Source organism: Uloborus diversus, chromosome 2 (assembly GCF_026930045.1).
Source record: "Uloborus diversus isolate 005 chromosome 2, Udiv.v.3.1, whole genome shotgun sequence".
In the NCBI taxonomy this organism is placed as follows: domain Eukaryota; kingdom Metazoa; phylum Arthropoda; class Arachnida; order Araneae; family Uloboridae; genus Uloborus; species Uloborus diversus.
In genome coordinates, this window is record NC_072732.1 from 27,913,206 (window position 1) to 27,928,441 (window position 15,236).

A 15,236-nucleotide genomic window follows, 5' to 3' on the forward strand; every position below is an offset into this window, starting at 1 on the left:
AACGACTTTTTTTCAATCACAAGTAGTGCAGAAAATGAAAGAGAGTAGAGTAAGTGTTATTTTTTCTCATACTTAAGGTATTAACAGTATGTAGTAGAAGTAAGAAAAAAAAACAAGCAACAACAAAAGAACTTCCATGATACTGAATTCGGCATTAAATAAATGCAAGACAAGAAACATATCAGTCACAAAAATGATCTTGAAAATTGTGCTACAAAAACGCGAGAATCGTGATTTTTGCATTTTTTACTCAGGATGTATCAAGAAGCTGAATTCGTCACATCTTGGTAACAAGATACTCGCCTAATCGGAAACTAGGGGCCCAGCCTTTGGGGAGTCCCCGGCTCAAAATCAGTACAGTGTAAGTTTTATAAGAGTTTTAGGGGGAGGAGGGCACAGAGGGGAGAAGGGACACCTGTTGTCCCGGGCCTGAGCTTAAATGGGGCCCAATATTTTTAAACCTAGGGTTGAAATATTGGTAAACAATATGGAGGGGGCCAAAAAAAGCATTTGTGACAACTCCAAAATTTCTGTAAACGCCTCTGGAGGAGGAAGTGCACAGGTCACTACCGAACTGACAAAGGGCCTGCCTTGGCCCTGGACTGCCCTGAATTGAATTGGGAAAGAGAGCAGGAGGTCCTAATTAAAGGTCTAAATTTCAAGTGTGCCTTGCAGCTAATGAGAACTAGAACTGCTTTTTCTGTATTTCTTCAAAATATTATAAATTTTGAATAGTAGCAAAATTAAGAATTAAAAAAAATTGTAATTTTCCTTTTCTGACAATAGGAATTTAAAAAAAAAAAGAAAAAAAACCTTCTTTTGTTTTATGGTACAAAACATTTCGGGTTTCGGGGGGGGGGGGGGGCGGGCCCGTCAGGCCCCCCCTCTGGATACGGCCTTGACTTTGGGTTAGAAGTTGGCTCACTGGTAGGAAGTAAAGAGTAGTTGTGAGAGGAAATCATTCTAAATGGAGTGATGTTTTAAGCGGGGTTCCTCAGGGATCAGTTTTAGGACCTTTTTTGTTTATTATCTTTATGAATGACATCAATGATAATATTTCTGGAAGCATGAATGAGCGTCCCTATCTCAACAACATCATTGAAGATTGTCTTAAACTTTGTTGATTGTCTCTGTTCTTTGATTAATTTCAAAAACTGTCACCGAGAGTCCCTGAAATTCTCCTCCCCACATCATTAAAGATTGCTTAAAATTGCATTGTGAGAGCTACAGTTTCTAGGAAGACAATTTCAAAAGTTTCAATTTCGAACTATGGACAGGGGAAGCGTCCCTTAACCTTTTCCCTCTAATATTACCAAAGACAGTCTAAAATGCATTTTTAAGACTACAATTTTGGGAAAAATTTATCGGAGAGGGAGGGGAACCCCCTCGAACCCCCCAATTCTGAGGGAATATTATGCTTACAATTAGGTTCATATTTTTTAGGATCTAGCTTTGACTCCCTGACTCCATTTTAAACCAGAAGCTAAATCTTCTCTCTATATTTAAGATGCTTGTGAAAAAATTTGGATGCCACCAATTTCATACAATCACCTAGTTTTTTGACCTCGCCACTGCCACTGCCCTGCCCCACATTTCCTATGATTATCTAAATCCCTTGGAGGCTCCATAGTATACTGAAACCCCCATTACTGAAACTCTACGCAAGCTCCTGTCGATTGGTAGTGCATGAGATTTAAAGTAGGGGTCCACAGGAGAGAATCTTGTTCAAACATAATTAAATGTATTTCACAAACTTCTGTAAATCGTATTTTCTGTGCCTGCAACTTGCACTATTTGAGATCGGTAGCAAAGATGCTCATCACAAAATGTTCAAATGAAATTTTACATGATAGCAAAAGGAATTCATAGAAAATAATTCTTAAAACATTTTAAGTTCTTCTGCAAAATGTAATGGGAAATTACGTGATAAATTTACGTGATTTTTAGAACAGTTTGACTGAAACTTTACCATTGGGTTCACTGTTCAAACACAAATGCATTTCCATACCTGACCTCTTTTAGAATGGCCCCTAGGAAGAGATCAATGAAATATTTAAAAAATACACAAATTGACCATGGAACAAAGGCTTGGGAATTCCTGATGTAGACAGATCTATTATGAGTGACAGAAGTAATGGTGAAGGAGAAAACTTGAAGATTCTATGCGAAAATCTTCAAACTTCAAAGAAACTGGGGAAAATATAAAGAAATGAGGGGGGAAAATGCAAGAATTAAATTTCTGATGATTATACAGTTCATCAGTTATTCAATATAAAAAACATTTTTCTGTAAGAAATTCTTTTCAAAGGGTTAAATGCTAGAAGTCCATTATAGTAAAATATAGGATTACATAGTCCTGTCTGCTTAACATGCGTCTGAAATTGCAAATATAGGAACAAAAAAAAATATTAACGTTTCACTTACCTGTAATGGATTCTCTTTTGCCTTTAATTTTACCGGTGGGATGCTCATTACCATCTGTTGTGTCGGGCCTGTCGACTATTGAACTGCTCGGCTCTCGTTCTAGCTGTTCATTCAAAGCCTCGATCTTTTCTTTCACTGGAAGGAAAAATGTTCCTTGAATTCAAAAACATTCGATACATGGACCTGTCATAATCCTCATATACATTTCTGTACCTTGGAGGGATACAACACTATGTCCATTTGGAAAAAAAATGGACATAGTGTTGTATCACTCCAAGGTACAGATATAATAGCCAATAATCGAGTAGCGGTCCTGACGTCATCAGCAATGAAACTCGCGCCACGGCATGATAATTTGATAACATGTTTTAATAATGTTTGACATGCAGGGAAAGGCTTTATTGTGACAAGACTGAACTGGATCCGGTAACTTAAATGTTTTATTGGCAAGAGTGTGTTATTTCGGGGGAATGAAGAAACGAAAAAGGGGTCAATATTTCACGCATCTACTGGAGTTTAGGGTTAATCCACTGGAGTTAGGTTGAAATTTCAACTATCAAAATATCACCAAACAGGCAATGGCTTCATTCAAATGTAGAAGCAATTTTCACCCGTCATATCTTGATGGGCGATTTTCTAGTGAATTAATAAACAAAATTGCAACTGCAATGCAAGAAAGGTGCAGTGATCTTACGAGCAGTTTATTTTAAAAGTCGGGAAAATCCATTTCTGAAAAACAAACAAAAAAAAAAAAAAGACAAAGAAGAAAATGGCAAGTACAGATAAAATTTCAGCCAACTCTAGATAACTCGAAGTCTCAAGGACCTTCAAGTTAATGGAAGTTCCCACAGCTTTTCCAAGAGTTTGCCTGCTGCACATTCTCCCTCAAGAGCGCAAGAGGTTTTTTATGGCCGAGGGATTTGCGAGGGGAGCGCTGAACGAGAGAGCCGTACACACTCTCAAACGAGTGTTTTGCTCGCAAAGAAGCCGGTGACGTCACAACATTTCCACACTTTTCCAACTGTCAAAGTCAACTCCACTTCGTTTGTTTACAAAATGGACCACGAAGTAGCTGCAGCTTTTGTGCAATGTGTGTGCATATTTATCACATCAAGAAGTCAAAAAAGAGGTGGAAAATTTTTTGAACTTTGGTAAATTTGTAAACGTAGTATGCAATTGAACAGAAAATTAAAATATGAGAGTGGAGCACTCGGGTGTTTTTTTTGGGAGGGGGTAGCACTTTTCGGATAAGAAAAAAGGGGCAATGTCAACATTTTCCCAATCTTTCCCAGATTCAAGTTTTTTTTTTTTTTAATTTCGAAAAAGTAAAGTTCTATACAGTTTTTATTTTAATTATAAACTGACTTAATGAAATTTCGGTGAAGATTAGATTTTTTCTCCTCTGTTCTCAATGTTTCTCTCTATAAATCAAACTACAAAATCAGTTTAAATTTTCAAATCATAAAAGATACACACCAATATAATGAGGTTATTTCCATCAGTCAAAAGTACATCTCTTAGTCACCAAAGTTGATTAAATGAGAAAAAAAAAAAAAAATGCAGCGAGGAAAATCTTTTATCTTCAAAACGTTTAATTTTTAATTAATTTTTTAAATGTCCGATTTTTCAAACAAGATGTGGTCCTTATGACGTCACAAGTGATGTACTAATGCGCATTTCCCCTGGCGTGCTGAATGTTTATGCTTGCTGTCTACCGCGTTTAAAGGTTATGATAATTCAGAAGCCAATTAAATATTGCGGTCTATGCTTGCTATCAACCACACCGTTGCAACTACATATGAGTAAAGAAGCGAATCAAATATTGCGTTCTGCGCTAATAGGAACAGTGAATGGTATTTCATCATTTGTGTTGCCATGTGCAAAAGCATAAAAAATGAAAGTGCACAGATTAAAATAATTTTTTAAAATATTAAACTTTGTCAAATTATTTAGAAACTGGTCAGATGCTAGTTTTTTAAGCATGCTCTTTCAGAAAAGAACTTTTAAAATTTCAAAAACCATCCCAATATGCTCAAATCAAGATTGAAGGCAAGGCATGGTATATTCAGTAAGTTACATGCCTTGCCTTCAATCTTCGAGTTGAACCGAACTATTGCTTCGGTCACTCATACGGACAGTGCTAATTATATATTAGCTACTAGTTTGTTTGGCACTCTTGGCTTCCTTAAGAGGTTTTCCACCTCCAACTCAGTCACTTCCTATGCCAAGCTGATGAATGCTAATAAGCACGAAACTGCAGTCCTCGGCTGGAATCGACTGAGCTGGCGGTGTATTTCCTGTATTTCTGCCTTAGCCCTGGCTATAGGGCGGTAACTTACTGAAATTACCATGCCTTGCCTTCAATCTTGGAGTTGAACCGAACCATTGCTTCGGTCACTCGTCTGGTCAGTGCTAATTCTACATTAGCTACCAGTTTGTTTGGCCCTCTTGGCTTCCTTAAGAGGTTTTTCATTTCCAGCTCAATCACTTCCTATGCCGGGCTGATGAGTGTAAATAAGCACGAAACTGCAGTCCTCGGCTGGAGTTGACTGAGCTGGCGGTGTATTTTATGTATTTCTGCCTTAGCCCTGGCTATCGGACGTAACTTACTGAATACAATTCACTGCTGTTTCGTACTGGAAAAAATTCGAAATCTTACTCTATAAATTCTCTCTCCGATTTTCTATGCTCATATGAATACGTTGATCGAGATTCATGAAAATGATCTTTGGCAGTGTAGTTTACTCCAACCCAGATCACAGACCATCTAATAAAATAAGCGTGAGTGACATTTTTACTCCAAAATTTCTCCTTGAACTGAAAGGCTATCAATTAGAAATGGAATATGAACAGATTTTCCTGAAAAATGGAATGGAGGCATCCACTTGGCGGCCGTTCAGAAGGGTTGAGTGGCTGTTGCTAGGGGTGTTTTTAACATTAAGCCTATAGGCTAAAAAATGCGTGCCGCAAAAACTTGGCCATTAAGAGGGGTGGCCGCTTAAGACAGGTGGCTGCTCAAAGAGGTTTCACTGTATTACAGAAAGTTTGATTAACAATCAAGCCAACTGGTTGCCAATGACAATTATTTTCTCATTAGTAGGCATATGTAATAGATACATATGTAATCGAACCAATTGGTAGTCCGGTTTTTTTTAATGCAAGGAGAGTCTAAAAATTAAAGAAAATAAAAAAGAAGCCCCGAGTCGGGTCAGCGTGTTTTCTGACGACTACGACTCCTTTTACCTCAAAATCAGTCTGACTCTGACTCCACATCCCTGATGCATACAGTGGCTCCCAAAAGTCTTCGTACACCTACGACTTTCAATGAAATAGGCCCCTATCTATTGGTTAGAATTAATATTTTGGAATGAGTATTTAATTACAAGATCTATGATCTATTTTTAACAAAACTACGTGAAAATTTTTAAAAATTTAATAAAACTTAATTTTTAAAAAATCAATAATCAAAAAGTACGAGAAATTTTATGTCACAAAAGTCTTCGTACACTTTGAAAAAATGTCTACAAATTGGTAAATAATGTAATTTTTTATTAAATTAATATTTAGTAGGATATCCTTTAGCATTCATAACAGCTTTTAATCTTCTAGGAATAGATTTCACTAGTTTTTTTGTTATTTCTGAGTCAATGTTCATCCACTCATCCATCATAACCGTTTTTAGTTCACTTTTCGTTCTGATGTCATGTTTTCGTACTCTAACCTCTAGTTCCCTCCAAATATGTTCTAGAGGGTTCAAATCTGGTGATTGGGGAGGTGTCTTCAAAACTTGTGGGCAATTATAGAGACACCAGGAGCGAACGTTGTAGGCCGTGTGCTTAGGATCGTTGTCTTGGTAGAAAACAAAGTTGTTTCCAATACCCAAATTTTGAGCTGAAATTTTTAAATTATCTTTTAAAATATTTAAATAATCATGATGATTCATGATTCCATCAATAAATACCAAATTTCCAAGTCCTGATGATGACATGCACCCCCACACTAAAACACCTCCACCACCATGCTTAAGTGTTCCAACTAGGTTCTTGGAATTAAGTTCCTCATTTTTTCTTCTCCATACAATTATACGCCCATCTGAACCAAAAATGTTAAACTTGCTTTCATCTGCAAATAATACATTTCTCCAATACATTTCGGGTTTATTTCTCATTAATTTTGCAAAGGAAAGTCTAAGCTTTCTGTTTATCACATTAACAAAAAATTTCTTGCGGGCAGAGCGCCCGTTTAACCCAGCTGCTCTGAGAACTCGGCGAACAATTTCAGGTGAAATTGCAATCGAATATCTTTCACTAAATTCTGCAGAAACTTTTGCAGCACTCAAACGTGGGTTTTTCACACATTTTCTAATAATAAACCTCTGATCACGTTTAGTTAGCTTCGCTGGTCGACCTTTTCTTACCTTGCTTTCAATCCGTTTTTCTTCTTTAAAGCGTTTTATCACATACTGAACTGTAGAAGGGGATATATCAACTAATTTGGAGATTTTTCGAAGTGATTTACCACGAAAATAATGAAAAATAATCAACTTTCGAATGTAGTTAGTTGTTTCTTTACGAATGCGAGCCATTTTTAATAAAACATAGAATATTTTGGAGTAAACGAGCAAAAAAGTAATGCCAAACGACTTTTTAAGTGTCACCACAATGAAAAAATAAAATAAAAAACGCCAGACAATCATTTTAATCATGAATTTATTCGAAAAACTTCAGTGTACGATGACTTTTGTGGCGTGTTATTTCTATGTCTCTTCGTTTTTTGACAAATTTCAAAAATAAAATCAGGAAATATTTTTAAAAAAACTACTGAGTTTTATTTAGAATGGCATAGGAATGATGTGAAAAAAAATTGGACTTCATATTCGAATTCAGTTTCTCGTTATTTTAGTTTTACTACAAAATTTCAAGGTGTACGAAGACTTTTGGGAGCCACTGTACATAGCATTATGTAAATCAGCCAAAAATCTTATGAATTTTATGAGTACTGTCAAAAACATTTTTTTTCAAGCAGTTGAACTGAATTAACTCGTTTTACAAATGCTGTTTCAAGTGCATGCGAATTATTAAAAATATAGGGGAAATTAAGCTAAAACCTGAGAATTAAGTTTTACAAATAATTATAAAGTCTGATTAAGAATTCTTAATACTTTTGGTGTTTTGTAACCTTAAATATTTCACATAAATGTACTAAAATGAAACAACACTAGCATTTCATAGTTAATTATAAAATTAAATAAAAAGCAGAAAATAATAAGCAACTTGCCCATACAATATTAAATATTACCATCCATAACGTAACGAGCAGCGAAGAACGAAGAAATGAGCCATGCTTGCTAAAAACGAAAACAAAGCAAATTCCGCGCAAACAGATGGTGGCGCCAATGTGGCGCGGGATATTCCTTTGACTCGTGTGTGTTTACCCCACCAGAAAACGGAGCCACCACGAGGCGAGACAATGACGAGGTGAGGCATCACGCGCCGAGCCCCAAAGAGCTCTACCTCCCTATTCTCGATCTCGCATTGTCTCGGGGTCTCGTGCAAGAGTGTGGATGAGGCGTGAAAACTTTGAGACAAAGGAATATTCAAGTTATAGAGAGTTGCCTAGTACACTCTTTGCCTCCGTAAATACTATTTAGACCCCTGCCCCCTCACTAAAAAATATAATTCCAACAAGTGGAAGATGAAAGTTTTGCTCTTCATTTATGAAACTGAGAATTTGAATATGTCCTTTAATATGCCCCACTTTCAAAATAATAGGCAACCCAAATTATAAAAAATTGGAACTGATGTGATATACCCCACCCTTGGCGACTTTTTCCTGTTGGCGCCAAGAAAGCGTCGCCAAGAAAACGATGTATGACGACATATGTCATACATCGTTCTTAGCGATGCTTTTTAAGCGCCAACAGGAAAAAATCAGATAAAAAACATGATCAAAGCACTTCAGAACACAATATATATAAAAACAACATAAAAGCACAACAAAAAACATCACGAATATATGCTTCAAAAATGTACAGGGCCGGAGTTTTTTGTAAACATATTAAAATGCAATGAAATAAATTATTGTATTAATTACAAGTCGAAATTAATGCATTATTTTTTTTTTCATCATTTCTCCGGGATACGAGCCCTCGGTCCTGCCTCGGTCTCATTACGAAAGTACTATGAGACCTCTGGCTCGCCAGGACCTCGCTCCGCTCGGTCCGTTATCCCTCCGACTGTTAATATATATTACAGTCGGAGTATGGTCACAGTTATGTATATTTTCATGGAGACACCCAAGGGTGGCTCCTTCCGATCAGTGTACAATAATGACACAGTTTTAAGTGTGAAATATGCACCATTATTGTGCAGATTTATTAATAAAATTCAGCATTTTTAAGAGTAGGACTGAGCAACAAATACATTAAGAAGACAATCATTAAAAGAACATAAAACAACAATAAACATCGCAATATATGTAACAAAGATATCAAAAACTAACTATCTAAGAACACAATACTTAAAAAGTAAGTGCACTATAAAGTAAGTAAAGCACAAGTAAGTAAAAATACTTCAAATTAAAATCCCCCTAAGAGCGGAACATATGTGCACCTACCTCCACGGACACACGTGCGAAAAGAATTAGTTCACATCTGTACTTCCCAGGTATATTCTGCAGGGTTACTAGAGCTACCGGAAAAAGTTTTATCGCCAACATTGGCGATTTTCGAAATGAGCTAAAAATTCTATTCTCGCCAAAGGGGGGGGGGTATATCACATCTGTACCAAAAAATTATACGAGTCTAGTACAATCTCAGAAAGGGAGCTAATAATGAGCTGCGAAGAATAGTATTTGCCGAACTTAAGAAGCAGGCGTCAGTTAAAACTGACGTTTTGTTCTAATATTGACAATCCTAATATTACCGTTAAGTGTGGATTTTTTTTTTTTTTTTCCGAAAAAAAAAAGGACATACAACTAGTTTCTAACTAGGCTGACGTGGCCTCTTGTTGACCCTGCCAAGTGGCACACTGGATACCTGAAAATAATGAACTGCAATTTAACTGGTACACAAATTGAACTTCCTATCCCTGAAGATCTTTATTGAGGTTTGCGGAGGAATATTTTAACCTGTAACAATTAGTGATAGGTTTTGTTTTTCTTTCAAGAAAAAAAAAAAGTTCCGAACTAAAGTAGCCGAAATTGAGTTTATAGACTACAGATTCAGAAAAGAAAATAATGATAAATAAATAAAAACAGATGAACACATTTTCCGATTTACAAAACACGAGATAGTGTATTCACTTCACCAGAATGACATCAATGTGACTGTTTCCGATAATAAAGAAAAAAAGAACTGATTTCTAAAAACACCGCCATCGTCTTCGCAACATCTAAAATACTTTACTCAAATGTCGATTAGAAGCACTGAGGTCATAAGCCACGTTAAGAAGAACCAAGGACAAACCAGATTTAGAGCATCAAACACTCAAAAACGGGACCAGCCCCTTTTTATGACATCTATTACATGACACCATAACGATTCAATCCATTAATTCATTTTGCAGTTTCTAATCGAACATTCGTTATTCAAATGCGAGTAATAAAATATTCTTATTCGTAAATGAATAGCATAGAAAATAGTTAAAGTAACCTTACAAGTAATAATAGACATGCAACCTGATTGTTAGAAAAATCAATTCCATGTTAAAATCGATCAAACAAGATACAATTCAACCATTTAGCCTAATTTTTAGATTTTTCGACGATTATCTCTCGTATTTTACATATTTATGCATTGTATGTGCGGGTGTGGTCCCACATAAACGCATACATCATATAAGAATTTTATTAGTTTCAGGAGAGCTTCCTTCAAGGATGGTTTTCAAAATGTCAGGGGCACAGGTGCACAATGATGTATAGCATAACAATGTCATTAATGGAGATAACATCATTTGAGAGTGAGAAACAAATAGCTGTTAGTGAACATTTTCAAACGCGTTTAAAGTTCCGATCCTAGATTTAATTGAAAAGTTTTTCTAAATTATGCTGAATAGCCGTATTGACTAGGACTACTTGTGCTATCTATTGTCCCAAAACAGAGGAGAGGTTCACCTACCATTTATACTGGTTATCTCTCTAATTTTTACTTTCTTCTATATCTAATATATAGAAGAAAGTATTGGATTCGTGCAAATTTTCGAATTTCGAATTTTGACGGATTCGAACGTTTTGAGGTGTGCTGAGTCCATTTCGACTATTTTTGGAAAATGTCTGTCTGTCTGTGTGTGTGTGTATGTATGTGTGTGTGTATGTATGTGTGTATGTGTGTGTGTCACGTCTGTGTGTGACCAGTTTTTTGTGGCCGCTCTACAGCAAAAACTACCGCATGAAATTGACCGAAATTTGGTACACATATGTGCCCCTATGTGAACTTGTGCCCATTAGTTTTTGGCGCGAATTACTCCAAGGGGGGGTGGAGCAATGGGACGTTTTTTGAGTTACGCGTGCTTGCTATTCCTCAGGAAGTAACTGGCGGAATCAAACAAAATTTGGTCCATATGTTGCCCCTAACAGGAGCAGGTGCTGATTCAATTTTGGTGTCAATAGCTCAAACGGGGATTGAGTTATAGAACGTTTTTTATCGTCAATTGTGACTGCTGTATCTCAAGAAATAACGAATGGAATCAAACAAAAATTTTTTGACAAGTAGCCCTTAGTGGGTATAAGAGCTGATTATATTTTGGTGTCAACAGCTAAAAGGGGGGTAGCGCAATCGCCCGTTCTTTTTTTCCATTGTGAGTGCCCTATCTCAAGAAGTAATGCTACGTTCTGGTTGAAATTTGGAATATATGTGAATCCATACGTAAACAGGCTTTGGTTCAATTTTGACTCCAATCGCTCCAAGAGGTGTTGATTTTTTTTTTTTTTTTTGCGAATAAAAATAGTTTTATTAATGCAACAATAAGAAAGATAAATCGTAATAGATTGTCGTCTGCGTATTTCTCGTGATTTTAATTGTATGGAAATGATCGGAAATATTATCTCAATGATTTAAATTTTTTAACTGTTGCCATCTTATGTTTGTTAATAAATAAAATATTTGTAATTAATTGAAGTAAGGCTTTTAAAGTAACTTTCAATTTTCGCTCTTTGTTTTGTTTTTACAATAATTCAGACATTGGGATGGTCGTCAAGTTTTTGCATGTGTAATTTTGTTTTTGTTAGGAATATTGCTTCCTCGTCAAGCATGAGGAGGGATCAGAAAAAGGAAAAATATAGAAGAAAGTTTCGTGATGGCCACAACATACTAGTTCAATTTTGGCATTTACGCCCCTTTACTTCTCATTGCCTCATTTGACTTCATAGCACATTAAAACAGACAACACTCCCAGTTTCAGTACTTTAAGCCTTCAAAAATTTACTGGGGGAAAAAAACTTTTATTGTTGTCAGTATTAAATCAAAGGGTTAAAAAAAAGGGGGGGGGGTAGTCATCTGACTGCCGACAGAAGTGAAAACTTAATAATACAAAAGAAATATTTGGTATGTTTGTACGCGCGCGCGTGTGTTGTGTGTTTAATTTTCATTTTAAACTAATTGTAGTTTTAAAATATCAGCTACAGTCTAGTTGATTAGCAATGCGAGCGTCAATTATATACATTTTAGTTGGTCTGTTTCTGTTCGTTTATGAAGTAAATATTGATGCAAATATAGGAAATATTAGAAAATAAATTCTTAGTTGGTGTTATTCAGTTTTCCATGCATAAAAATAACAAACAATGCACATGCTGAACTTTCTACGCAATCAATTTACTGCATTAACCCTTTTAGCTGATTTGTCGGAAAAGCCGATATGCCGTGAGATTCACCAGCATGCCAGAAAATTCGAATTTTGAGGCATGCCAGATTCGAGGTTCATTTCAAAAAAAAAAAAAAGAAAGCAAGAAAAGAAAGATTTAAATTAAAAAAAAATATGATTTAAATAAAAAAATTCCAATTTTTTTATTTTTCAAATTTATATACATAATTCATATTCAATATCATGATTTTTATACGCCACGATCATCATCATTATTATAAAAACTGATACTATATGTTAATGGTAACCAAAATCGGAAATAAAAACTTTGATTCGAATCTGTTTAAATATCGTTCAAAGACTGCATCAACTGCACTTTTATATCTCGTTGTGCTAAGATTGCAATCATCGAACATCGTTAAATTGAATTCTCCATTTAAAAATTCAATTAATGGTAGATTGTTAACATTTGCAAAGTCGATGTTGAAATCCCCACTCAAAATCATTGACAAATCATCAAAGCTCTTCCCAATTTTATCTTGAAGAAATAAAAAAGCGTCTTCAGAATAAATAAATTAAATTTCATTCAGAAATTCTCGTATTGCGCTTGAAGACTAATCCGGTGAAATATAAACCGCAACCATAACAATTAACTGTCCATTTTCAGAGTGGCAACGGCAAACACAATGTATGTCTCACCGATATCAGAAACATTGTTTTTTCTCATCTCAAAAAATACCCAGCGCCTAAAGAAGTTTTCACCTCAGAAATATTATATGAGGGTGAGGACCGACCTCACGATGGGCAACTTGTTCGATTCCTGAGACTGCTGATCGTGCCACTGAGCCTCGTAATCTTAACGAAAAAATCGCACATAAAGGAGCAGAGAGAAGCCGCTCATGCGCTGTGTTCCGGTGTTGGTGAGGCGACGGCTTTTCGGTGTCGTGAAATGGATGGTTTTTTTTCCCACCTCAAAAGTGCTCAACGAGCCTAAAGAAATTTCAACTTGAAAATTATTTTAAGCTACGAACAAAGAAAAAGTTTACATATAACAGAATAATATTTCTTACTATATTACGTCCCAGCAGCCATGCAAATTGATGAAAAGTCATGACGTAGAATAAATGTTTTGTTCAACAATGACAGCTGTTTTTAATTGAAGATTCTCCAGCATTTTAGCTCAAAATCAGTTAAAAACTAATAATTTACGTTCTAATTATCTCGGAAATTTCGAATAAATTCCATCTCATGGATAAAACCTGGGCTTTCTATTGATATATAATAATATGTATGAGAAATTTCCCCCTAATTTTTTGAGAATGTACGTGAAAATGTTGCTTAAAACCGGAATAAACTAACGGGTTAATTAATTAATCTGATCTAAAATATCGGATTGGAACCAGATATGAGGTCGCATACCAAATTTTTAAAAAATCCGACTGCGAATAGGGGACGACATTAGCCTCCTAGTTTTAAGTAGAAATGTGTTATTGTGCTGTAACAGCTAACTTTTTACCGGAAACAGCAAGTATGCTTATTAATGGTATGCTGTGAATTTTGTAAAAAAAGAAGCCGCAAAAATATGTTTCCTTGCAGGAAATACGAAGAGATACCAGCTTGTAATCAGGTAGCATCTATCTACAACTAGCATCCGTATCTGAAGAAGGGAGGAGGGGGGGGGGGCACGATTGTGAAAATGTGCCGGTTTCTTTCATTTTTAAGGATCATCTCTCCCCAAAAAAACTGTTTTGAAAGGACTGATGTTAAAATTTTACGCAAATAATTGAGATGAAATTGACAGAAAAAGTTTAAGAAACAAGCATATATATATATATATATATATATATATATATATATATATATATATATATATATATATATATATATATATATATAAACAAATCCATTTTAACGAAACACAAATGAACTTCAACTACTAACATGCGGAAATACGCGATTTCAGAGGGTTTTTTTTTAACATAGTCACAAAAACTGAACTAGTATACTTGCACAGAAGTTTGGAAAGACCTCATTTGGAAAATGCTGTTGCTGTTCAGTTTTGGTCCCATTATCCCAAGAAAGACACTTTCTTGGTAAGAAAGGTATAATATTGATGGTATTTTAAAGGTATTGATGGTAATTTAAAGGTATAATTTTGAGGTAGTACATAACACTTCTGTGATTCCAGCAGATCTGCCATGGAATCTACAAAGAATACAATTAAAAATACCATGGATTAAATTTAAGCAGTTTAAAGGCATTTCGATTTCCTTGAGTTCTTCACTGATGACTGAGAACATCCCCTGGCTTCGTACGAAACACATACTTATCGGCGACAAATTCTATCTAACTTTTGAAATTATTTTCCGCGCTCGGCGATTGATTGTACGAGAGTGCCAATTTCTTTCCACACTTCATAATAATCTCCGCTGTTGATGATTAAACGCTGTCCCTTCCTGCCAACTCCTTTTCATCAGCAGGCAACGGAGCCAATTAAGGGGAGTGATCCCAGAACAAAGAACTTCCTCTCCGAACTTGGATTCATTCTCGAAAAACAATTGCCGCCTGCTCATCTGTATCACATTCGAACTTTCCCCCCTTTCTTTTCGGTTCCACTCTTATTTATTTCTCGATTGTGTGATTTATTCCTTTCCGTGATCCCCGGCCCAGATAATTGCGTGGCTCGAGTAATGATTTGGCCTGCGTGTAAAATATTTCTTCCAATTTTCGTGTCCGATGGAATCTAGGCATATAACGAGAACTTGATGATAAAGTGATATTTTTTTTTAACGATTTTAAACTGATAAAGGACGAAAATCAAAGAAATTCTCGAAAACCAATATCATTTGAAAGTTTTCAAATGCTTGATTCAGATGCTTGCTTACATTCAACCATGAAATTATTTTTGAAACCCTATTAACAATTAACTTCATTATTACTATTAAGGGCCGTCTATAAAGGATGTCACGCTCTAAGGGGAGGGGAGGGGGGAGTGCGTGTTTGTGACAAGGGGAA

General features: G+C 35.7%; 1 protein-coding gene across 2 annotated transcripts in view; it reads right to left on the minus strand.

Annotated features, from left to right (window-relative positions):
- The window catches only part of LOC129216940 (WD repeat-containing protein 37-like), a 171,540-nt gene that overhangs the window by 36,584 nt on the left and 119,720 nt on the right, over positions 1-15,236 (minus strand). For both annotated transcript variants that reach the window (XM_054851159.1, XM_054851158.1), the window contains exon 3: positions 2,425-2,559. In XM_054851159.1, the coding sequence (XP_054707134.1) occupies positions 2,425-2,559 (135 nt within the window). The remainder of the gene's footprint in view (positions 1-2,424; positions 2,560-15,236) is intronic.